Source organism: Phaenicophaeus curvirostris, chromosome 27 (genome assembly GCF_032191515.1).
Source record: "Phaenicophaeus curvirostris isolate KB17595 chromosome 27, BPBGC_Pcur_1.0, whole genome shotgun sequence".
NCBI lineage: Eukaryota > Metazoa > Chordata > Aves > Cuculiformes > Cuculidae > Phaenicophaeus > Phaenicophaeus curvirostris.
Genome location: NC_091418.1, coordinates 2,995,732 through 3,020,383, shown reverse-complemented (window position 1 = coordinate 3,020,383; position 24,652 = coordinate 2,995,732). Strand labels below are relative to the sequence as shown.

The window sequence follows — 24,652 nt, the reverse complement described above, 5'->3', positions numbered from 1 at the left end:
ATGCTCCTTTAAGCTGCTCCCAGCTTTAAGTTTTATACCGGACGCGTTTGTATTTCTGGTCTGGGTGCACTAGGACAATGAAAATTCCAGGGATATTATTGGATAAAGAGGGGAAGAAGTGGTTATCCTTCTCTGTTCTGACTTTGTTCATTTTAACCTGCGATTCGTTCCCTTGGGACACCTGAAGGATGGATTAAAAGGAACAAGAATGGAACGCTGGCTTCTAGCGGCGTCTTTAGGGGAGTTTAACTTTCTCACTGTCATTTTCTCCTTAAAATTGAGCGAAAACGGCAGCAGTTCCAGGTTCTGCTTTGAAATATTCCGTGCGATGGATGCGTTTCTTCCTGCTGGGAGATGCTGGGATGTGTCGAGTCGTGGAAGTTGCCTCTGGGGTTAGAAAACTGCTTTCCCTTCTCGTTTAGCGGGAGGCAGAAAATCGCTTGGAGCCATTCAGGAGGAGGAAAGGCTGCGGGGTGGAGCGGGAGGCAGCCCCGCATCCCTCCATTCCCCGCATCCTCACCCCCCGCGTCCTCCATCCCTGCATCTCCGACCCCTGCATCTCTGACCTCTGCATCTCACTCCCCGCATTCCGCCGTTCCCCGCATCCCCACCTCCTCCATCCCCCCCATTCCCCCATTTCCCACATCCCCATCCCGCATCCCTCCCGTTCCCCGCATCCCCGACCTCCGCACCCCCATCCCCGCATCCCTCCCCCCCTATTCCCCGCATCCCCTCATTTCCCACATCTCTCGGGTTCCCAACATCCCCGACCTCCGCATCCCCATCCCCGCATCTCCCCGTTCCCCGCATCCCCTCCCTCTCCATCCCCACCCGTTCCCCGCATCACTCAGGTTCTCCACATCCTTATCCCCGCATCCCCACCCCCCCTACCCCCACATTCCCGCATCTCCATCCCTGCATGCCACATCCCTCGGGTTCCCCGCACCCCCATCCCCGCATCCCCACCCTCTCCACTCCCTCTTCCCCAGATTCCCGCATCCCCATCTCTGAATCCCGCATCCCTCGGGTTCTCTGCATCCCCATCCTCCACATCCCCACCCCCGCATCCCCCCCAAATTCCCGCATCCCCATCCCTGCCTCCCTCATCCCTCGTGTTCCCCGCATCCCTCGGGCTCCCCGCACCCCCATCCCCGCATCCCCACCCTCTCCACTCCCTCTACCCCAGATTCCCGCATCCTCATCTCTGAATCCCGCATCCCCCGGGCTCCCCGCACCCCTCGGGCTCCCCGCACCCCCATCCCCGCATCCCCACCCTCTCCACTCCCTCTCCCCCAGATTCCCGCATCCTCATCTCTGAATCCCGCATCCCTCGGGTTCTCCGCATCCCCATCCCTGAATCCCCGACCTCCACATCCCTATCCCCGCATCCCCCCCCCCAAATTCCCGCATCCCCATCCCTGCCTCCCCCCCCCAAATCCCCGCATCCCCATCCCTGCCTCCCTCATCCCTCGTGTTCCCCGCATCCCTCGGGTTCTCCGCATCCCCATCCCTGAATCCCCGACCTCCACATCCCCATCCCCGCATCCCCCCCCCAAATTCCCGCATCCCCATCCCTGCCTCCCTCATCCCTCGTGTTCCCCTCATCCCTCGGGCTCCCCGCACCCCCATCCCCGCATCCCCACCCTCTCCACTCCCTCTCCCCCCAGATTCCCGCATCCCCATCTCTGAATCCCGCATCCCTCGGGTTCTCCGCATCCCCATCCCTGAATCCCGGACCTCCACATCCCCATCCTCGCATCCCCCCCCCCAAATCCCCGCATCCCCATCCCTGCCTCCCTCATCCCTCGTGTTCCCCTCATCCCTCGGGCTCCCCGCACCCCCATCCCCGCATCCCCCCCGCATTCCTTCTCGCCCTTCCCTGCTAGGAGCCTTTTCCCCTCTCTCCTGGCTCCTCAGCTCTTATTTACAGCTCGGAGCGGGGTTTAGCAGCGGGTGCGGGAGATGCGCTCCTGCTCCCCCCCCCGAGCTCTCCTCGGCAGCTCTTCCAGGGCTTTTTTTTTTTTTTTTTCCCCGAGCCAAGGTTTTCCTCTCCCTTGGAATCGCATTTCCCTGCCCGTGGAACCTCCGGGAGCTGAACCGCAGGAACCTCTCAAGCGCAAATCCAAAAAAAAAAAAAAAAAAAAAGCTGCTTTTTCGCAGTGAATTCGCATCAGAGGAGCTTTTCCCCAAAACTGGATTGAAACCAAGTGCTCGGACACAGGGAAGCTGGATCAGGACTTGACGATGCCAGAAGTAGTTGAGAACTCCCGTCCTTTTAGGACAAAGGAGAGAAACTTAATTGGGGAGGTGTGGGGGAGTAAATTCCCCCGCTGGAAACGATTTCCTTCCCGGGATCGTGTCGCCCCCGGTTCATCCTTTCCAGAGCGTCCTTTCCCTCGGGGTTCGGTCCCCACACCCGCCCCCGGAGCATCCTTACCCCCGGGTCACCCCCCACCCCGAGCGTTCTTTCCCATGGATCAGCCTTTCCCTGGGAGGGGTGCTCCTGGAGCATCTTTTCCCATTCCCTCCTCCCTCAGCATTTTCTCGGGGCTCCACCCTGGAGCAGCCTTTCCCGGGGGGGCTCCTGAAGCATCTTTTCCATTTCGCTCCCCCCCCAAATCCTTTTCTTGGGGTCCCCCTGGATCATTTTTTCCCGGGGGTGCTCCTGAAGCATCTTTTCCCATTCCCTCCTCCCCTGGAGCATCTTTCCCGGAGCATCCTTTCCCAGGGAGGCTCCTGAAGCATCTTTTCCCATTCCCTCCTCCCCCAGCATCCTTTTCCTGGGGTCCCCCAGGATCATCCTTTCAGGGGGTGCTCCTGGAGCATCTTTTCCCTCTTCCTCCAGCATCCTTTTCCTGGGGTCCCCCTGGAGCTTCCTTTCCTGGGGGTGCTGCCTGGACCATCCTTTCCCTGGGGTACCCCCTGTACCATCTTTCCCGGAGCATCCTTTCCCGGGGGGGGGCTCCTGAAGCATCTTTTCTCATTCCTCCTCCCCCTGGATCATCCTTTCCCGGGGGGGGCTCCTGAAGCCTCTTTTCCCTCCCCACCCCCGAGCATCCTTCCCCGGCTCCATCGATCCCGGGGAGGGGGGGGGGACACACACAGCGATGCCGGCGCCCCTCGATTATCCCTGGAGGGCCAAATTCCCGGTGGCAGCTGCTGGGGACGAGGGGACCCGCATCTCCTGTGACCCTCACCGCTGCCCTTTAACCCCCCCGAATCCTTAAAAGCCCGGGGGGGTGGGGGGGGCTGAATCCCTTTTATTCCCCAAGCCGGGAACCCGAGGGGATGGGAGCAGGGGAGCATCGGGGCTGGGATGCCAGAGGGTTCCCTTTAACGCTTCCCAGGCTTGATTTTTTTTTTAGGAGCGAGGGGGTTTTAGGGCTTAGGAAACGCTTTTTCCTGCTGGAGGCAGCGGCCAAGGTTAGCTCGGGTGGGAATTCCACCCCCTCTCCTTCCGTCCCTGCTCCGAATTTAAGGATAAACGCAGGAACGCTCCGAGTGGAGCTGCCAGAGGTGATGTTAGTGCAAAAATAAAAGGGGTTTGACTCGAGGAAATGGACCCACGCTTATTGTGAAACGCTCAAAACCCACATAAATCACCATCTATTACCACCGCCTGTAGATCTACACCTACATTCTCGCCTTCTAATATTTTTATTTTGTTGCTTTCTTGCATATTTTACCCTTTTCGGGTTTTTTTTTTGTTTATTTATTATTATTATTATTATTATTATTTTAAGATGCTGAGATCTTCTCTTGCAAGGTTGGCTCCTACCGAGCTGCTGCAGCTTTTCTTTCACGTCCAAACCTCTTCCTAACGTGGCAAAAAATCTAAGTTTGGCTGAGGACGGAGAAATCCCCTCGAATAAAGATTTTGGGAGATGAATTAATTAATTGAACACCACGCCTGCCACTCTGGGAGGGCAGAAACGCTGGGAGTCGCGGCTTCGCCTTCGCTCCTGCCTGAATTTAATGAAAGTTTGATGGGAAAACTTTAATTTATTATATTTTTAGTGGATGGAAGTGTGGGAAAATCCATGAGAATGTGGCGTTTCATAGGGTAAGTGACTGAAATGCAGCTGGAAGGAGCTGGGGTTTGTGCTGAAATAGCAATAGTTAACAAAAAAAAAAAAGAAATAAAGCAGGTTAAAGAGAGGAGCTGCACATAATGAGTCCAGGAAAGCCTCGTGCTGTCCCTTTAACTCCCGAACATCTGATTCCCTCATCTGGCAGATGGTCTCGGGGCACAGATTTGCATTCATTGTCTTGAAATCTGGTTTCGCGTTGGTGTTTCAGAGATTTTCAGAGGCAAAGCTTTGCCCGGCTCGGGGTACAAAAGGCTCGGGAGATAAAAAAAAATTAAAAAAAAGCAGCAGCGAAGCTGAGCGCGTTAAGAAATTGCGAAATAAGTCGGAGAATCACCAAGTTAGAAGGAGCAGCAGCTCCTCTCCCTGCCCAGGATAGGCTCGAAAACTCAAAGCGCAGCGGGTTGGGCTCAAAAATCAGGAATTTTTGCCCCGTGTGGGATGTTTTCCCAAGTTTGAAGGTCGGAGCTCGGGGCTCGGTGCGGGGCTGAGCCGGGTCTAGGGGATGCGGGGCTCGGTGCGGGGCTGGACCGGGGTCCAGTTGCTCAGGGTCCGGTTGATGCGGGGCTGCGGGGCTCAGTGCAGAGTGGATGCGGAGCTGAGGCTCGGTGCGGGGTCGGTGCGGGGCTGAGCCGGGTCTGGTTGATGCGGGCTCGGTGCGGGGCTGAGCCGGGGATCGGTGCGGGGCAGAGCAGGATCCGGTTGCTCGGGGCTCGGTGCGGGGCTGCGTTAGGGATCGATGCGGGGTTGGTGCGGGGACGAGCCCATGTCCTGTTGCTCGGGGCTCGGTGCGGGCTCGGTGCGGGAATGAGCCAGGGACCGGTGCGGGGTTGGTTCCGGGGCTGAGCCGGTGTCTGGTTGCTCGGGGCTCGGTGCGGGACGGTGCGGGGCAGAGCAGGATCCGGTTGCTCGGGGCTCGGTGCGGGGCTGAGCCGGGTCCAGCTGCTCGGGGCTCGGTGCGGGGCTCGGTGCGGGGCTCGGTGCGGGGCTGAGCCGGGTCCAGTTGCTCGGGGCTCGGTGCGGGGCTTGATGCGGGGCTGAGCCGGGTCCAGTTGCTCGGAGCTCGATGCGGGATTTGATGCGGGGCTGAGCCGGATCCAGTTGCTCAGGGCTCGGTGCGGGGTTTGATGCGGGGCTGAGCTGGGTCCGGTTGCTCGGGGCTCGGTGCGGGGTCCGGTTGCTCGGGTCTCAGTGAGGGACGGTGCGGGGCTCGGTGCGGGGCTGAGCCGGGTCCAGTTGCTCGGGGCTCGGTGCGGGGCTTGATGCGGGGCTGAGCCGGATCCAGTTACTCAGGGCTTGGTGCGGGGTTTGATGCGGGGCTGAGCCGGGTCCAGCTGCTCAGGGCTCGGTGCGGGGCTGAGCCGGTGCGGTCGCTCGGGGCTCAGTGCGGGGCTCGGTGCGGGGCTGGACCGGGGTCCGGTCACCCGGGTCTCGATGCGGGTCGCTGCGGGGTTGGGGTCTCTCTCTCTCCCCCCTCCCCCGGGGCCCCTCCCGCTGTTTGGTGTCGGGGGTGGGGGTGGGGGGGGGCTCCGAGGCCTCGTTTCCGCGTGGCGCGCGGGGCCCGCCCCCCCCCCGGCCAATCCGCGCGCGCTATGCAAATGACGCTCCTTATATGGCGCGAGGCCCCGCCCCCCCGCGGCGCGCGCCCTCCCGCGCCCGCGCCCCGCGCCCCATTGATGGTTCCCCCGCTCCCCGCTCGCCGCGCCGGCTCGTCCTCCCCCTATTTTTTTTTTTAATTTTTTTTTTTTTTCTCTCCCCCCCGCTTCTTTTTCTTTTCTTTCCCCCGCGCCAGGCAGGCGGCGACCCTCCTCCTCGAGCCTCAGGAACAGGTGATCGGCGCCTCCGGGGTCGGGAAGCGGCTCCCTGCGAAGGATGCGGACACCCAGCCAAGCTCCATCCCCCTAACTTTTATCCTCCAGAAGAAAAACTTCCCCCTTCCCTTATTTGACGGCGTTAAAACCACTTAAAACCCCCCCGAAGAACTTATTTCCCGAGCTGAACTTCTTCGTTTTCCTGGGATTGTCTCAATTGCAAAGCCTGCGGTTTTTTTTCTTTTTATTATTATTGTTATTATTTTCCTTTTCTCCTCCCTTACTCCCCCCGCCCCAAAGGAAACTGTTGCTAGCTGGAATAGACTTTTTAAATGTTTGGGATTCAAGATACTTTAGGAAGAGGACCCATTCTGAAAGACAAATCTCTAGGTTCTGAGATGGATTCCGTCAGGTCCTGGGTCAGGAACGTTGGGGTTGTGGATGCAAACGTAGCAGCACAAAGGTAACCGTGACTCTTTCTCCCCCTCTTTCCCCCTGTTTCTATTTTTAAACAAACCTCCTTTACCCCCTGTTGTTGTTTGCGTTGATATTACATTTATTTTCTTCCTTTCTGTCCTTCTTCCCGGGGAAAATTCAAGGGCGAAGCGCTCCAAAAATCCCCAAATCCGCAAATCCCGCTTGGGAAGGGGATGGGATCCCCCCTTCCCTGCCCAAGGAGGGGGACTGCTCATTCCTAGAGACGCAAACAGCTCCTTCCCGCAGCCCAAGAGGAGTTAGGACCGAGTTAGAATTAACTGGAAGGCGCATTTCCCTCCGTTAATTAATTGGAAGGTGCATTTCCCACGCAGCCTCCCGTGCGGCACCTGCTCGGTTACCCTGAAACCCACCCGAGCTGGGGGCTCTTTGCTTAATTTTCACTTATTTAGCTCCCCTTCTCCTTTTTCTTTTCTCCTCCCAGCCCAGCCGGCCCAGCCCCGTTAGCCCAGGTTTTACCCTAAGGGCTAAACCCATGAAAAAAACTCTTTAAAGTCAAACATTTACTTTTTCTCCTTGCTTTTTAGCTTCCTTGAAACAAAACGAAAGCCCCCAAAATAACCAAAATCAACTAAAAAACCCCAAATCCACCAGCAGCGCTAGAGGAGGCGAAATTAGTGCTGAGAATAAGTTGGGTTTTATTTATTTTAGAGGCGAAGTGAGCGGCAGATGGGACAGGGAGGTGAGAAAAAGAGCAAATCCTTCTCTCCAACCCTCGAGCTGAGCCCAGAGAAAGGTTTTTCCAGCCCTGGGAGGAGTTCTCAGGCTTTTATGAAGGTCGATGGAGGGTTTAATAAATCCAGGCTGAGAGGGGGAATACGAGGAAAGGGAAAGTAAAAGGAAACCGGGCTCCTTATCAAGGTTCTTATCAAAGGAGGGGAATAAAGCGATAAATCCCGGTTCTTGCGGGCAGGGAGGGAGCCCCGAAAGCATCTTCGGTGCTAGAAGGTGGGATGGGTTCCAACCTCATCGATTTGGCCCCGGGAAATGCAAGGAAACATCCCTAATTCTTAAAAAAAATCCAATCATTTTGCTCAAGGCAGCGAAGCAATTTTAGGGACCGAAAGGCGCAGCTGGTCTCGCTCCGAACTTCTCTGTGAAGGGGATTAAATAGATTTAACCTCGAAAATAAAGCGGAGGAGCTCACCTGCACCTATTTCCCTCGCAGGAGGTCAAAATCGGCTTTAGGGAGAGCGACCTGCAGCCAATTCCCCTAAAACCCGCGGCTGCTTTTTGGGATATTGTGGATCCACAATTTTTCCAAGTGGGGAAAAGCGTGGGAAACGCCACTTCATTTTTTTTTTAAAATTTTTTTTTTTTTAAGGCAAAGTTAACAGTGAGGGCTAATTAACTCGGGTCCCAATTCTATCGCTTTCAACCCGAAAAATGAGGATTCGGGCAGCAGCTCAGGGAGATCCGCGACTTAAAAATTTCCCTGACAAACTTCGCCGCTGAGCAAAGCGGATGCTCGGCTCCAAATTCGTTGTTTTCTGCCTAAAATCGAGGTGACAGCCCGCTTGGAGGGGATGCTGGAGGTCGCTTGGCTTCTCCTCCAAGGAAAAACGAGGTTTTTTTTGGGATGTGAGGATCTCATCCAGACTTTTAGTGCGTTAACATCCCTTTTCCCACCCTGCGGGGCTCGTTCCAGAAAGCGAACGGGGAGAGGAGGGAGGAAAACACTTGCTGCGTTGAGCTCTACAGCTCTCTTAGCATTCAGGGTTTGTCAATTCTTGCTCTTCTCCGAGATTAATTATAAAGAAACGCAGGATAAGGACAGCTCCAAACCCGACTTTGCTTTTTCTCCCATCGCTCCATCCTTTCCCGCATCCCTCTGGAAGCTCCAGGGTGGGAGAGGTGAGGATGGAGCTACTGGTACCCCCTGTTGGATCCAGAGCTTTGCCTTTGCTGATATATTTTTTTTTTAATTTTTATTTTTTTTTAATTTTTAAAAAATTATTATTTTTTTTTTTTTTTGCTGCACAACCTTGGTAACGTCTTTGTCTCTCTCTTCTCCCCATCCCGTGTGTTTCCTCCGCAGCGGAGTGGCTTTGTCCAGGGCTCACTTCGAAAAGCAGCCGCCTTCCAACTTGAGGAAATCCAATTTCTTTCACTTTGTCCTGGCTCTCTACGACAGGCAGGGGCAGCCCGTGGAAATAGAGAGGACAGCTTTTGTGGACTTTGTAGAAAACGATAAAGTAAGGCTCCTTATCTCTCTCTCCTTCCTCTTTCCCCCCCCAGATTGAGTTTTCCTCCCCCCAGATTGAGTCTTCCCCCCCCAAACTGAGTCTTCCCCCCCCAAACTGAGTCTTCCCCCCCCAAGATTGAGTCTTTCCCCCCCCAATATTGAGTCTTCCCCCCCAAGATTGAGTCTTCCCCCCCAAACTGAGTCTTCCCCCCCAAGATTGAGTCTTTCCCCCCCCAAGATTGAGTCTTTCCCCCCCAAGATTGAGTCTTTCCCCCCCCAAGATTGAGTCTTTCCCCCCCAAGATTGAGTTTTCCCCCCCAAACTGAGTTTTTCCCCCCCCAGATTGAGCTTCCCCCCCCCAGATTGAGCTTCCCCCCCCCAGATTGAGCTTTTCCCCCCCCAGATTGAGCTTCCCCCCCCCAGATTGAGCTTTTCCCCCCCCAGATTGAGCTTTTCCCCCCCCAGATTGAGTTTCCCCCCCCCCCAGATTGAGTTCCCCCCCCCCCAGATTGAGTTTCCCCCCCCCCCCAGATTGAGTTTCCCCCCCCCCCCAGATTGAGTTTCCCCCCCCCAGATTGAGTTCTCCCCCCCCGGCTGGGTCTTTCCACCCCCCCAGAGTGGGTCTTTTTGTCTCCCCCTCCGTGTTTTGCTGCTAAACTCTCAGTACCTGTTGTCCCTCACAAAATACAGCCAAGGGTTCAGGCTTTTGCTCTCTGGGTGTTGGGTGTAATTAAAAAAAAAAAAAAAGCCTTTCAAGCCTCTTCTGTGTCAGGAATACAATGGGAATTTCATACACGCACTAAAAACAGAAGAAAAAATTTCAGGGGGCAAAAATGTGCTTTATTATTATTATTTTTATGGTACCTACCGGATCCGTCAGGTTTTATTTGCGCTTTCACAGAAGTGGGATCTATCATATTATCCGTTGAGCCTGATGATGTGTGTTTCTTAATACTCCAAAGTCAGTGGCAGGACTTGAAAAGTCCTTTTGCATTTTAAATCCCTGGTTTGACCGCTTCGCGTTGTTTTTACAATCGTTTTCTCAGTCGTGGGCAAGACTGTTTTAATTACGAAGGATGCTTGTAAATAATTATCTAGGAAATTACAGTAAAAGCCATGCCAGAAACATCCTCGTAACGCGGCGTCCAGGAAATAAATATCAATAATGACTCCAAATAACACTATGAAGGCATTAAAACCAAAACCCACTGAGCGTTCCCCTATCAATCTGCTTTATATTAACTGACTCGAAGCTCACAAATTCATCTCAGTGTGTTGCCTTGAAAAAGTTCAGCGCATAATCGCAACTAAGAGAGGGAAAGAAGTTCTTGAACTCCTCCAGGAGGAGATGTCAGCAGGGTTTTGTAGTTTGTCCTGGGTCATTCGGAAGGTTAATACACCCCAATCAGCGGATTCACCTCTCGGAATGTTAATGGGCTTTGGTGGCGCTTCCGTCGTGACCATCAGCTTCTGCGTTTTCGACGCGCCAAGCGTGAGTTCGGGAGAGGATCTGGATCTCTTTTAATGCTCTTTTTCAGGAGCAAGGGAATGAAAAGACGAATAACGGCACCCATTACAAACTCCAGCTCCTTTATAGCAACGGTGAGTCTCCTTCCAGTCACCTTCTGGAGGTTGGAGAGTGGGTTGGAGAGGGTTGGAGATGCTCCGAGCTCCAAACCACACGGCGATTCCCTCGCACAACGTCCCCGCTGGGCTCCCACCTTCCCCTGGTCTGGATGGACTCGGGAAACCAAACTCAACGCGTTTTTCTGAGGGGGGTTTGATAAGGCACTAGGCGGAACTAAATGGTTTCGTGCTGATGTTTGGAGGGAGATGGAGGAAAGAGGGTTATTTATTCCTCTTCGCTCTCGCTGTAGGTGTCAGGACCGAACAGGATCTGTACGTTAGACTCATCGATTCAGTCACTAAGCAGGTGAGGGCAGCTCGTTTCTGCCGTTCTATCCCGTCCCACCTCATCCTTCCTTTTCTTCTTAACATCACCCTGCACGGATTTTATTCCCTACTTCATTTTTCTCTCTTGTTCATCTATATCACAGACCTTATTTTTGAGGGCAATTAAAAAGTAATGCTCTGAAGCCCCTCTTTTATTATATTTTTTCCTGGATGGATCGTAGTTTTTTTATCCCCTTGATATCACTATTTATGTATCAGCTGCTTTCCCTGCTCATAAAGCCTTTGGGCCAAGGCGTTTATTTGCGAGCGATGGCCAAAACCCTTCACCGAGGAGCTGAATATTATGACAAATCATTAACCCTCTGGTGCTCACCCCTTCTCTTCGTTTTTGTAGCCCATAACTTACGAAGGACAGAACAAGAACCCCGAAATGTGCCGAGTTTTGCTCACCCACGAGGTCATGTGCAGGTAAGAGGATTGGATCCACGCGGCGCAGTTTAAGTTTCTTCCCAGAGATGCTGAAATGCCCTTTTCCGATGAATTTATGAGCAGAAAGGGGCCGGTTTGTTTGTTTTGTGTTGAGTCGGAGAGATTCTTTGTGTAGGAAGACTTTCTTTTTACGTGTGGATAATATTTGATTTGGGTTCAGGACAGAGATTTGGGTTCAATACAGAGATTTGGGTTCAATACAGAGATTAAGGTTTCTTTTGGTGTGGTTTGTGTTGTTTTCTCGCTGCAGCCCCAGCTCCGCACTTGGAGCTGTGCTATTTTTGTTTAGAGCCGGTCTTTGCGAGTGTTGTTTAAATCGAGACTTTTCCTCTCCTTATTTCTTATAAAATTCCTGTTCGCCTTTGGAGAATGAGCAGATTTTACCTGCAAACTAAGAGGCATTTTTTTCATGTCATTTTCTTCTTTAATTAAATCACCATTAACGTTCTTTAATTTTGCTTAGTTCTACCCCAACCAAAAAAGAAACCTCTTAAACCACAAATCCTTGTCTATACCATCTAAGCTATATTTAGATTTCCACATTTGAATTACAAGAGCCACTATTTTTAGCATGAAAAGTTCTAAATAAGAGGATAAAATGAGTTGAGGATGTTTTTACTAACATCTGTACGAGTCTGAAGTTACATGGACCGTACGGATGTACATCGTGCTTCCATGGTAACTTATTACTTTCCCTGTTTTTGTGTAATTAAATATTTTTCAGGCCATATAACGATGCAAACAGTCAATGCTCTTATATCAAAACGTGCTAAATTGTGCGGAGAATGTTCTTTCATAAAGCGAGAGGCAAAACCAGTCTCAGCCTTTATTAAATCCAGTTTGTGATTTATTGTATTAATGGAGGGGGGGGTGTTTAAGCTGTTGGACTGAGTGTTGCTGCTGTAAATGTAGTTTGCTCCTCGATTATTACCTTAAAGCAGGCTTTGAAGTTAATTTAGTAGGAAAAGCAGCTTCTTTGGACAGTCGTCTTGTCAAGGGAAAGTCTCAATCCCGGGGTGGAGCAACTATGTCAACTATTGCGTTACTTTTTAATTGTAATATTCAATCAAACATCTTGTGTTTATCGGTAGCGCTTTGCTCTATAATTAAGCCCACGAGCTTTGTCGCTTTGGATCCTCATCCGTGCGTGCAAACCCAGCGTGTGCCGGGTATGAGGACGTGTAGAGTGGGTTTTTGGACCCGTAGACGTAGCAGCGAAAGTTCCCGTGCTTCTAGGCATGAAATATCCGTGCTACCTGCGTTGTCGAAAGGCTTCACCGTAACTGGGGGAAACAGGAGAGAAGAAAAATCTTTTAATTGCTGTGCAGCTGGGTCGTGGTTTGTGAGAAGAGGACAGCACCTGGTGTGCTTCATCGTTCTCCTCTTGTGTAGAGCGTGGTTCTGGTTTAGAAGTTAAAATACCAGCACCTTCCCCTCCAACTATACTTTAAAATCAAATTAATTTGACTTTTTCCCTGCCTCCTCTCCACGCCTTTATAGTATCCATTGAGCTTTTCTATACCTGCCCCCGATGATGCCTCTAAACATGCTCCGTGTGTGATTTAAGGAGGTGTTTAACCACTATTCCGATGATACTGAACTCTCCCGCTTGATAGATTAACCGAGGCCGAATTACAACTCGGGGACATCCTTCCCATGTAAAACACAGATTAGTGAATGGAATCAAACGGGCTCTGTAACCTAATCGAGACGTTTGATTTTAAATGTCGCCTTGCCCTGAAGTGGCTCCGCGCAGGGTGCTGAAGAGGCGCTACACGCATCGCTTCGAGTCACGCCAAGGGAGCGGATCCAACTCTAGTTAAGCTTGACATTTTATTTTATTTCTTTTAAGTACAATAATCCAATCCTCCTCATTGTGTGCTGCTTAAGTGGCGGCATCAATTTTTAAAGCCCCTAGTTTAGTTTGCATTAGGAACGGCGTATGAAAATTTAATGCCCTGTACCCACTGTGCTGTCCAAACTGATGCCTCTTGCGTTTAAACAGAAGGGTCTGTCTGTCTTTCTGCTCCTCTTCTTCCAAGAAGTTGAAGGTTGGATTTCTCTGAGAGGTATTTTTTTGTGCATAATCACACACGCACGTATCCTTGCTGCATAGAGACGAGCGCATCTGAAACTCCGCATCCTCCGCTCCTCCGGTGACAGATGCACACTTAGTGGGGAAGTTGTCTAAATATTGATACGGCTGCTCCAATCTGTCGTACCAATTGAAAGTTCAACTCCCAACTCCCAATAATTAGTGCTTGCAGCAAGAGGCTCTGTTTACGGCAAACAGGCAGCAAGAGGATCTATTTATTTACCCGTGGCAGGGGGGCTTGGAACTGGATGATCTTTAAGGTCCCTTCCAACCCAAACCATTCTATGAATCTATGGTTCTATGAATCTATGGTTCTATGATTCCATTAATCTATTCTGCTATTATTCTATTCTTCTATTAATCTATGATTCTATTAATCTATGCATCTACGATTCTATGAATCTATGATTCGATTAATCTGTTGTTCTACGATTCTATTAATCTGTGCTGCTACGATTCTATTAATCTATGCATCTACGACTCAATCTATTCATCTACGATTCTATGAATCTTTGCATCTATGATTCTGTTAATTTATGATTCTATGATTCTATTAATCTATGATTCTATGATTCTGTTAATCTATGATCCTACGATTCTATGATTCTATTAATCTATGATTCTATGATTCTATTAATCTATGATCCTATGATTCTATTAATCTGTGATTCTATTAATCTATGATTCTACGATCCTATTAGCCTATGAGTCTACAATTCTATTAATCTATGAGTCTATTAATCTACAATTCTATGAATCTATGATTCTGCGATTCTATGAATCTATGATTCTGCAATTCTATCAATCCATGATTGTGCAATTCTATCAATCTATGATTTTATGATTCAATGATTCATTCTATTTATTTTGGGATCGGAAACCTTTCAGCTGGGTGATACAGCCTGATGGGAACCGCTCCTATCAGACAGGTCTAAAATCCACATCTTTCCCCCCCAAATCATTGGAAATCAAGGTAAAACAGTCTCCTTCCCCAGAATAACTTTTTTTTTCCCTCTTCTTCTTTTTCTCCCAATTACGGACGAAGAGGGAACTGGTTGTTATGCTGCTGCCAGCCAACCCCCTATGCCCTCAATGCTCAGAGGGTTAAAAGGTATTATAATTTGAACAGAAGTAGTCTCAGGGCTTACAGCTGGCTAATAACAGAGTTGTATTGAGCGCCAGCGAGCCCCACAGCTGTGACTTTCGCCACAAGGCTCAGACTAGACAGGAGCTCTAATCAGCTGGGCCAGGCGGCCACTGGGGCCCTCGTCTTGCTGGGCCAGATGGTGTGAATTTAGACACTTTTGTTATGCAATTGCAGGGAGGAGTTGGGGAGAAGAAAACAAAACAAAGGCCACCATGCTGTGAGCTTATTTGAGTTTGAAATTAGAGACAGATTTTTTTTTTTTTTACCCCCCCTCCCCTTTTTTTTTTTTTTTTTATTTTATTTTCTCGTAGGGGAGAGAGGCAAGTTGAGGGGTGAATTTTAAAACCATCTCAGTCAAGTGCGAGGAGGGGAAGGAGGCGAGTTTGCCTTCAGCAGCCTGCTGGGTTGTGGGGCTGGTGGTGGCTGAGGCAGCTTTGGGGTTTATGGGGTCATTTTTGACTTTTTTCGGGACTGTTCATGATATAAACCATTATTTTCCCCATGTACCTCAATCCAGTTCTTTCCCTCATGTCTGTAGATCCAGTTTCCCGTTATTTTCCTCATGTACATAGTCCCAGTTTCCCCTTATTTTCCCATCTACATAGATCCCCTTTCCCCTTATTCCCCTATATCCATAGTCCCGGTTTCCCCTTATTTCCCTGTATCCGTAGATCCAGTTTCCCATTATTTCCTCATCCACATAGATCCAGTTTCCCATTATTTCCCTATATCCATAGTCCTGTTTTCTCCTTATTTCCCTATATCCATAGTCCCAGTTTCCCCTGATTTCCCTGTATCCATAGATCCAGTTTCTCATTATTTCCCCATGTACATAGTCCCATTTTCCCATTATTTTCTCTATATATATAAATTTGATTTTACATCATTTCCTCATGTACATAATCCCAGTTTCCCCTTTTTTTCCCTATATATGTAGATCCATTTTCCCCTTATTTTCCCTATGTATTCAGACCCAATTTCCCATTATATCCCCCTTTACATTGATCCGGTTTCCCATTATTTTCCTATATCCCTAGATCCAGTTTCCCCTTATGGTCCCCATGTGCGTAGATCCAGTTAGAAAGGAAAGTATAACAAGAAAAAGTGTAGAAAATCGGAGTCTTGGGCCTCAATACTCTCATTTTAAGCAATGAACATATTTAAAGAGCTATTCCCAGCATAACGATGTAGCAGAAATGTAAATATTGTTGATGTCACACCAACATTTGGCTTTAGGGCTTGATCGTGGACCATCACAGTTTGGGATTTTGGCCATTGACTTCAATTGGAACAAGTCAGTTCTGTTAAAGGCAGCAATGAGAAAACAAACCCACTGGAAATGTGCGCGGATGCTGCGAGGAAAATACTTGGAAACAAAGATTTAAATATCTCAGAAGTACTTTTTCTAAAATGCTGGGCTGAAATATCCTTTAAAAACACCGTGACCTGGTCGTTTGTTGGAAGTGAGGGACTTTTTGCTAATCAAGACATTTTTTCATATATTTGGACTAAAAAATCAGTATGGTCAAAGGGGAAAAAAGAGATCTAGCACTAAGAAAAACCTGTTACCAGAATGTGATAAGAACGTGCAATCAGAAATATTTTTAATGACCATCTGCATAAGTTACATGACTGAGGGAGATCTCAGTTAGTGTTATTGCAAAGAGAGGGCAGGACTGCTGTTTCAGCGAGCCACAAAACCCAAACAAACCCACTATAAAATAATCTAAAAATTGAATTATTTTGGTTGTTTTATTATAGTGACACATAAACCAGCAAGACATTGACTCCCAGTGCTGCTTCTGATGTGTTGTTTGATTGGACGTGTCATATTCCTAGATCCATGGAGTGGGTTTGGGTTGGAAGGGACCTCAAAGCCCGTCCAGTTCCACCTCCTGCCATGGGCAGGGACACCTCCCACTGGATCAGGGGCTCCAAGCCCCATCCAACCTGGCCTTGAACCCCTCCAGGGATGGGGCAGCCACCACTGCTCTGGGCAACATCATGTTCCAGTATCAGAGGGTGCAGGGATAGGACAAGGGGGAAAGGTTTTCAGCTGGAAGAGGGGAGATTGAGATGAGATCTTAGGCAGAAATGTTTTGCTGTGAGGGTGGGGAGGCCCTGGCCCAGGTTGCCCAGAGCAGTGGTGGCTGCCCCATCCCTGGATGGGTTCAAAGCCAGGTTGGATGGGGCTCGGAGCCCCTGATCCAGTGGGAGGTGTCCCTGCAGGGGGTGGACCTGGATGAGTTTGGAGGTCGCTTCCAACCCAACCCATTCCATGACTCTATGCCAGAAGTATACGCCGAATTTATATCCTTCCGAGTGAGCATGTTCTGCTTTTCTGAGTTTTTTTTCCCTTTAGTAAACATCTCACATCTTGGCTTTTAGTACCAAAAATTCTAATTCTTTATAAACAATCATTAGGCAGCGAAAGGCATAAGAGACGCGCTCGAACTGATGTTGGGAGGAGGAGAGAGAGGGATTTTCTTAGCTCGTGTGAATTACCATAGCTTCACTGAAGTCGATGGAGCTATGACAATTTACAGCAGCTCGAGGGGCTGCCCCAGGGATTTTTAAATATTTAGTGTATCCTTTTATTTTAAAAGGACTAGCATCGATGAATAAGTGCGGGTTTGAGGCAAAGGGAATGTAGAAATGTTGAAATGGTTAGAGCTGCTATTCAAATAGATTTGCTGGTTGGATCTCATCTGGCTGGGCAATTTCCACTTGCAAACGGAAAGTTCCCGGCACGCACCGTGACTTAAGGAGAAAATGCAGGCATTTGGAATTTTTAATATCTGAAGGAGTTTTTTGGACTAAATGCTTATTATAGGTATTTATACTTGAATATTAGGCATTTCAAGAAAAAAAAAAACGCTCCTCTTTCATATTTTGTGCTGCCTTCAGTGAATTTAAGCCTTATGTTTATTTATTTATTTTAAATTTCTCTGCTTGGAATTCCTTCCCGGTTTGACTCAGACTGGTTTGGGTTGGAAGGGACCTCAAAGCCCATCCAGTTCCAACCCCCTGAAGATCTGCAGACAAGCCTTTCAGCTGGTTGCTTTCCTCCCAGCTGTCACAGTCCCTCTTTCATTTTGCTTTTCCTTTTCTCTCTAGTCGGTGCTGTGAGAAAAAAAGTTGCGGCAACAGAAATGAGACCCCATCTGACCCCGTGATCATTGACAGGTAGGAACCAAGCCTTGTTTTTTCTACTAAACCTGAAATCGCGTGTTCTTGGAGGTGGCTGAGGGTCTTTCTGGATGGTTGGTGACCCATCAGCCCTTGCTGTTTGGGAAGACTGTGCTTCATGATTCCTTAGAACGCCAGCCTAGAAGGAGCTCAACTTCGTTCCATCAGGGTTTACCTTAACGATATTGTCGATGTTTATTTTGTATATGAAGTTCTCTGCGTTTCGTTTTCATTGAGACCAATTAGTCCATGTGTATATCTGGAATATTTTACATCCAGCAGGGATCCAAATGGATTATTGAGGCAGATCAAGCTTTGAGCAACCTTTCTTTAAGAAAAGAACAAGATTTTTATAGAAACGTGAGGAAGAAGGAAGGGTTAAAGGCAGAAACGCAACATATTAAGCAGGATTAAAGCTGATGGTTTTGAGCAATTTTAACGTGGAAAGGCAACTTCATGTGTTACTCAGTTCCAGATCCAGGTCTAGGCTCTGCTTGACAATTTCGAGGTAAAAACCATAAATAACGGAGAACAGCAATTTGTTAAATCATGAGCTGGCACGTGAAAAATGGTGAGTTTGGAGGTTTGGAAATCCAGTCTGGGGAACCCATTGTCTCATGGTGTTGTCTGAGATCTGGAGCTGGGCAAGGTTCATCCAAGAGAAATAAGATTAGACAGAACTGTTGGGGAGAAGAAGGCCACAACCAGGATCTCCTGGAGGAGAACAGGGAATAAGGGAAGTTGGGAAGATGCTTCACCCCCAGGTTATTCTATAGGAACTGTTCAAAGAGTTTATTCTCCCTGAAGCAGCTGGAGAGCTGATGCTCAAGTGGATTGATGGTGGATTCAGTTTTTATGTCTGTCTGTGTCTGGCACGGTTTGTCTGTGTTCTAATGAGCATTATTTGTCATCGTACTCCTTGTGAATTTGTTTTGGCATCCAGGATGGTCAAGCTGGTTTGAATAAAGGTCTACAATTATTTCCTTCAGTTTTTCATCATGGAGATCATCTAAAGGATTTTGGAGCGTAGAGGGTGTGATGGCGTTTTTCCACTCCCCTTATCCCAGTGTTTTCCCTTTTAATTTTGTCTTTACACTTGTAAGTAAGTTGTGATCGGGGGCCAAAGTTGGAAATCCCAGTAAACGGGGCTGTTTCCTGACTGGAAGCAGAAGTCCTAGCTCTGTCATCTTGACCTTTTCTAGGAGATGCCTGGCTTATTTTTGGCTGTGCTGATGTTTGGTATGAATCTGCATTTGGGAACTTTCCAGTCCAAACCTTGAGTTTTCTGAAACTCGTCTTGCTGCTGGAGAAGCCGCGTGATGTAAAGCGGGGTGTTAGCCCAGAATTTAAGCCCATGAAGGGGTCATTCCTACCACTAACTGAATTTGTCATCTCGAGTGAGCTGTCCGTTCTCATGCAAAATGAAGATTCTGCTGCTTTCTGTGGGGATTTGAGTCCTGTTGATGTAAAACGCGATGGAAATGGAACTGTTGGAAAGAGCAGGGTTAGTGTTTTCAACAACCGCGTGTAAAACATGCATCACGAGCCATCTATGTGAGCAATGAGTCCTAACCCTTCTGAATTTACTCTAAGCCTACAGCTTCTGTTCACAACTCCCCTGCTATCAGCTAGGGCATTCCTCCTGCAGGCATTTCTTGTGCGTGGAAGCGTCCTCTAGGTTCTGTCTGACAGTTCCTCCTTGAGCATCGGTTCTTCCCTTTCATCTCTGCGTGCGATTCAAAATTGCAAGTGAGATCTGGAGTTCAGTAGGGAGAATAATAAGGTGGAAAAGAGAAATAAGGGATACAGCCTGGTAAAGCTGCTTTCAGTTGGTTTTAAAGGCAGGCACTATGTCACTCGGGCCAAAGAGGAAAGAGATGGTTCCAGATCTGCTCTGCAGTATGGAGGTGCCGTGAATAGAAGTTTAGTTCAAAGCTACATCATTTTTCTTGTTCCACCACTAATGAGGAAGGCAGCATCCAGCAGATGACTCCTGCTTCTTTGCAGTTTCTTCTGTTCCACCGCTTTACTCAGTTAAAGAAGGTTTGAGGAGGGAGGGATAATCCTGGGTGCTATTTAATCAACACGTGTATTGTCTCCAGTTGGGAATCCTCAACAGAAGAAGGAGATGGAGCTGTTGGGACGGGTCCAGAGGAGGCTACAAAGATGATGTGAGGGCTGGAGCACCTTCCATCTAAGAACAGGCTGAGAGGGTCAGACTCAGTGGTCTTAAAGGTCTTTTCCAACCTAAATGATGCTGTGATTCTGTGATCCAGTGTTACACCGAACTGAGGACACACCAAATTTAGCTGAGTCCAGGGACTTCATTATGAGTTGCTGCAAATGAGCACAACTCCATCAGCAGAACAGTGTTTTCCCCTTTATTTGTTTCCCTCCTTGCTTGTTTTTATGCTTCTAGGGACTGATGCTTAGACTCTTTTTTGGCTTACCTGTTTATTGCTGTGTGGAGGCAGAATTCATTGGTGTTTGCCAAATCATGGAAACTTGTATCCCTCTTTAAAAAGGAAGAAATAGTTCAGTGGGGAAAAAAAAAAATGTCAGCCACATTGTTGTTCTTGGGTTTTTTTCTTCTCCTTGAATAAATTCCAAAAGTTCTTATGCTGAATAAAACATTTCTGCTGTGACCTTTGCTCTGGGGACTAGATTTAGATCCGAAGGACCTCGCAGTTATTTTTCCATTCACTCTTGGAAAAATGGAGCTTTGCTATATGAAAGGGAGCTTCTTCACTGAAATTTCCTCTGTACCCTCTCCCACAGACAAAGATCTGTGAGATTAGTAGGAGTTTTGAGGTTCCTGACTCACATTCTGGTGTAACTTGGATCAGAATGTGGCTTCAGAATGCTGCCTCTCTTTTGAAATGAATGACAGAGCTCAGATTCTGCAATGTTGATCTTCAAAGCCAGGTTGGATGGGGCTTGGAGCAACCTGATCCAGCGGGAGGTGTCCCTGCCCATGGCAGGAGGTGGAACTGGATGGGCTTGGAGGTCCCTTCCAACCCAAAGCATTCCACGATTCGATGTTTAGTCCAAAAGCTTTTGCGAAACTCACTCTCCAAGTTTTTTAGCACAAGTCATGTTTGCTTCTCAAAATGTTAGAGCAACTTCAAACATTGTGTTCAAGATCACAGTCCATCAGCGCTAAATTGGTCCCTGTGTGTTCCCATGGTGGATCATGGCCCTGGTGGGTTCCTGGTCATCCTAAGATCTGTTTATCTTGTCCTCCTGCTTCGTTGTTGAAGTTTGTACTGGAACAGGCTGTCCAAGGAAGGGGTTGACTATCCCTGGAGGTGTTTAAAAGACAGGTGGGTGAGGTGCTCCAGGACATGGTTTAGTGGCAGATAGGAATGGTTGGACTCGATGATCTAAGAGGTCATTTCCAACCTGGTGATTCTATGATTCTATGAATTGGTAGGTTTGAGACTTCAGACAGGTAAATGTAAATGCTTTCATTTCTTTCCCTCATGACTGAAGTTGTGTTTAACGTTCCTCATAGTTCCTGGAAACCAGTGTGAACTTTGAATAGTGATGTTTCCCTCTTTACTGGTATTGTAGGCAGGGATGAAGTGGATGGGTTGGGGTAGCTTTCAGATAGCAGGGTGGAACGTGGTTCTTCTGAAGATGGTATTTCCCAAATGAGCACTGTATTTTGTCACGACTATATTATAAACCCGTGGTTTGTTGCCTTTCCCACCCTGGTTATGCAAATAAAAACAACCTTGGCCTTATGAATGTAGATTCTTGTTGTGGATACTGCAAATTAATTTAATTCTTCATTTTTACTGCCATTTTTTTCCTCTCACTTCAGGTGAGTTGTTTAGTTTTGAATATAAATTTCCCATTTATTAAGTAGGAATGATCCTTTTAATTTAATCTTTATTTTTTTTTTAAATCCTTGAAGCTGTTTAGAGCAGGATATTTTGTGTGCTTCATGTTACTCTTAGTGCTGTACCTAGTTTACTAAAGCTGTTGTCTGATTGAAGCCTCCAGGGCACTGGGCAGACCTGGGTGACTTTTCCAGTTGAATAGTTTATTTGCCTTCTTTTTTTTTTTTAACTAATAAGAGATAAACAGTCGAGAGAAATTTCTATGTAAATCAAACGAAACATCTTAATTCAATTAAACAATGTGATGTAACTGGGACGGGACAGACTTTTTTGTCATTACAGGGGGAAATGACTTGGAACACCACTGCGAAACGGGAGCGTGAGCTCTGTGCTTTGTGTCTTTTATGCTTTCGCTGTGTGGGGGCTCTTGAGTCCTCTGCCCTCTTTGAGCTGATGGAATGAGGTCATTTAGCTCAGATGCTTTAAGACTCTGAGAACCCTGGGTTCGATCCCTACTTCTGTTCACCTAAACTCTCCCCAACTGTCCTGTCAAGAATCTGAAGTGTTTTTATAGAATCATAGACTAGTTTGCGTTGGAAGAGACCTTGAAGATCATCCAGTTCCAACCCCGAGTAAAAGGTTTTCTTGCTTCTTTTTATTTATTGCAGTTGTTTCTGGGGCAGCGGCTGGAGGGGATGGATGGGAGTTGAGGGAACTGTTGGATGTGTGGAATGCTCCTTTGGGTTGAGACGTACGCTAACCAGTGGGTGGAGGCACGAGGCCAGCTCTGCAGCTGGTTCAGCGTTGACTTACCCCAGCTTGGCACTAGCGACGGCGAACTCCACTATCCGTCCACCGACACGTGCTGTAAACATTGAGTTTTCACTATTATTGCTTTTAAAAGAAAATTTCCCAAGGCATGAACACAGTTGGCACACTTGTTAGCATCCCCGTGAAGGAGCAGAAGGGATTGGATTACATCCCGGTGCCATAGGGGTCCTTCCCTCCGAGCCGAGACGGGGCGGCACGAGTAGAGGTTTCCTTCCCTGCTGCTGCCCTACCTGCTGCACCGATAAACAGCCGAGCGAACGCGCCCAGGCTGCCTGTCTGGCACGTTTCACAAGCACTAAAACTCACTTTAGGGAAGAGACAGCTGTTGCCAGGCTGAACCATCGTGATGGTGCCCCCGTAGGGTCCACGCGGTGTGTTGAAACGCTCTGTGTGAGGTGTCCACATTAGTAGACCTGGGCGTTATGTCTTCTCATATTCTCCCCCCGTCCCAGCCCTAAAAGATGCAAAAGGATTCATAGGTTAGCTTTGATTTGAACGATACTGCTTGAAATAAGTGCAGACTTCTGGCTAGCCTGGTTTATTTTTTTTCTTTTTTGTCGCTTCAGCCATCTAAAAGGACTTTATCCCTTCTATCTCCCTTTCAGGCTGATCCCCCAAACCGCTGGGTGACACAGGGATATTTTCTAATGCTTAGAAGCAGAACAGCATGAATGGAGAGCCTGGATGAAATTCCTGCTCATACTGAGTTGCTCTGTCTCTTTAAACAAGTCACGGAACTCTGTGCCTCAGTTTCCCCCTTAATGCATTTGCTAGTAGTTTCCTAGCTGTGAGAAGTTGTTTTTGATCCTCACATAGGAGTTTTGGGTTTTATCTTTCATTTTTCTCTCGCAAGGCAGATTTAACAGAGCGGAGTTGGATTGTTCTTGTTTTACTCTGCCCTGCCCTCTCCTCGTGAGTCTGTCAATGCAGAATAAATGTCTCAAATCTATTGCTGCTGTGGGGTGAAACCAGGAGCCACACAGCCCTCCTCAGCTCCCTGCGTGCTCCAATCCCCCCTTTTCCAAGCCTCCCAAACCCCACAATGATCCCTTCTCTTGTCCTAGGGAGTCAAAGTCCTTTGTTCACTGCTAAACCCTGCTCTCCTGCAAGGAGCTGCTGTTGTGCCATCTGTCTCTTTATGAATTTTTTAGTAGACTGGATGGTTGTGGGGAGTCAGTAACTTAAAGTGCACCATCCCAGCCATTTGACAAGTGGTTCTGCTGGTGCCTAATCTGTTTCTTTCTTCTCCCCTCCCCACTCTTTGAGGCCAAAAGAATATTTCCTTACTAGTTTGCTCTCCGAAGCCTCTTGAAATCTTTGATACGTAGTCACTTAAACTTGTAAATGGAGTAAACTGCAGACTTGGGTCACTCAATCTTTTTTTAATGTCGACAGACAACAGATTTTCCAGCTAGCTGGTGAATCAAAAGAAGCATAAAGATCTCTTTGAGCATGTTAGAAAAATGAAGAATGGATACGTGGCTAAGGAACCGATTTGAGCTCTGGAAATCTTGAGTTCTGCTTTTTTCTCTCCATTGTGGACTCCCTGTGTTTTCCTCACTGTTCACATAGTCTCTGTTTAAGAGTAAACAGGATAAATGTGTGATTTTCTGGCTTTCAGTGAGAACACAAAGATACACATGCTGAACATGGATTGTTTTGGAGTGATTAAATAAGTTTTTCTCCCGCTCAGACCATTAGTTGCTGGTGTCTGGGCTGAAGGTGGTACTGCTGCTGAAACTAAGCACAAAATAAATGAGTTTAAATCACTGCTGGTTGCAGGCATGGATTTACTAGGAAGGCAATAAAGGGGAACCTCGTTATCCCTAGGTGTTTGTACCTGTGAGCTCTTGGCCGTGTGCGGTTGTTGTGCAACTGGACAGCTGTTCTGTCCCTGATCCAGTGGGAGGTGTCCCTGCCCATGGCAGGGGTGGGACTGGATGGGCTTGGAGGTCCCTTCCAGTCCAAACTATTCTGTGGCTCTGTGTTAGAGGGAAAACCATAATGATTCGGGGAGTGTAAACCAACATCGATTGCTTAATTCCACTCAGCCTGTAACTGGAAGAGTTAGCACAGGTTCTGGTTCCAGAACTGCAAAGGGGGCATGGTTAAGTAGGATCGGGGACTAAAATCTGCTTATTACTACTACTGCCTGGAAGTCTTAAGAAAATAATTCCAATAAAGACAAGACCCAATGTATTTCAGCAATTTTTGTATAAGCTGGTTCATCTTCCGTGATGCTACAGTGCCGTTTGGGCAGCAAGCGTGGATGAATTCCGATCTTGTTAGGTTAGTTGTGTTTTAGCAGAGATAAAGTGCTGGTCAAATCCTGACTGAGCAACGCGAAGCTCGAACTCGGGGTGGAAAAATCCTCGTCCCCTTTTAAACTGATGTTTTGTCCCTGCGATAGGGAGAATGTGATCCAGTTTGTGTCGGGTTCTCATAAACAGCAAGCGAGGAGGTTAAACGGCTGCACTGCCAGTTGATAAGAAGGGGTCTTGGAAGGACAGATTAGAGCCAGTAGAGTCAATGAGTTTGGTAGGAGCGGAGAAGAGAACGGGAT

General features: G+C 48.2%; 1 protein-coding gene across 3 annotated transcripts in view; it reads left to right on the top strand.

Moving 5' to 3' along the window:
- The first annotated feature begins 3,976 nt into the window (after positions 1-3,976).
- Positions 3,977-24,652, top strand: part of EBF2 (EBF transcription factor 2) — a 136,225-nt gene continuing 115,549 nt past the window's right edge. For 2 of the 3 annotated variants that reach the window (XM_069877594.1, XM_069877591.1), the window contains exons 1-7: positions 3,977-4,063; positions 5,881-6,362; positions 8,433-8,589; positions 10,118-10,181; positions 10,457-10,512; positions 10,888-10,961; positions 17,342-17,410. In XM_069877594.1, coding sequence (XP_069733695.1) covers positions 6,232-6,362; positions 8,433-8,589; positions 10,118-10,181; positions 10,457-10,512; positions 10,888-10,961; positions 17,342-17,410 — 551 coding nt within the window. In that variant the 5' untranslated portion in view covers positions 3,977-4,063; positions 5,881-6,231. Of the gene's footprint in view, positions 4,064-4,442; positions 4,550-5,880; positions 6,363-8,432; positions 8,590-10,117; positions 10,182-10,456; positions 10,513-10,887; positions 10,962-17,341; positions 17,411-24,652 lie in introns of those variants that run through there. The other variant, XM_069877593.1, reaches the window with a different exon arrangement.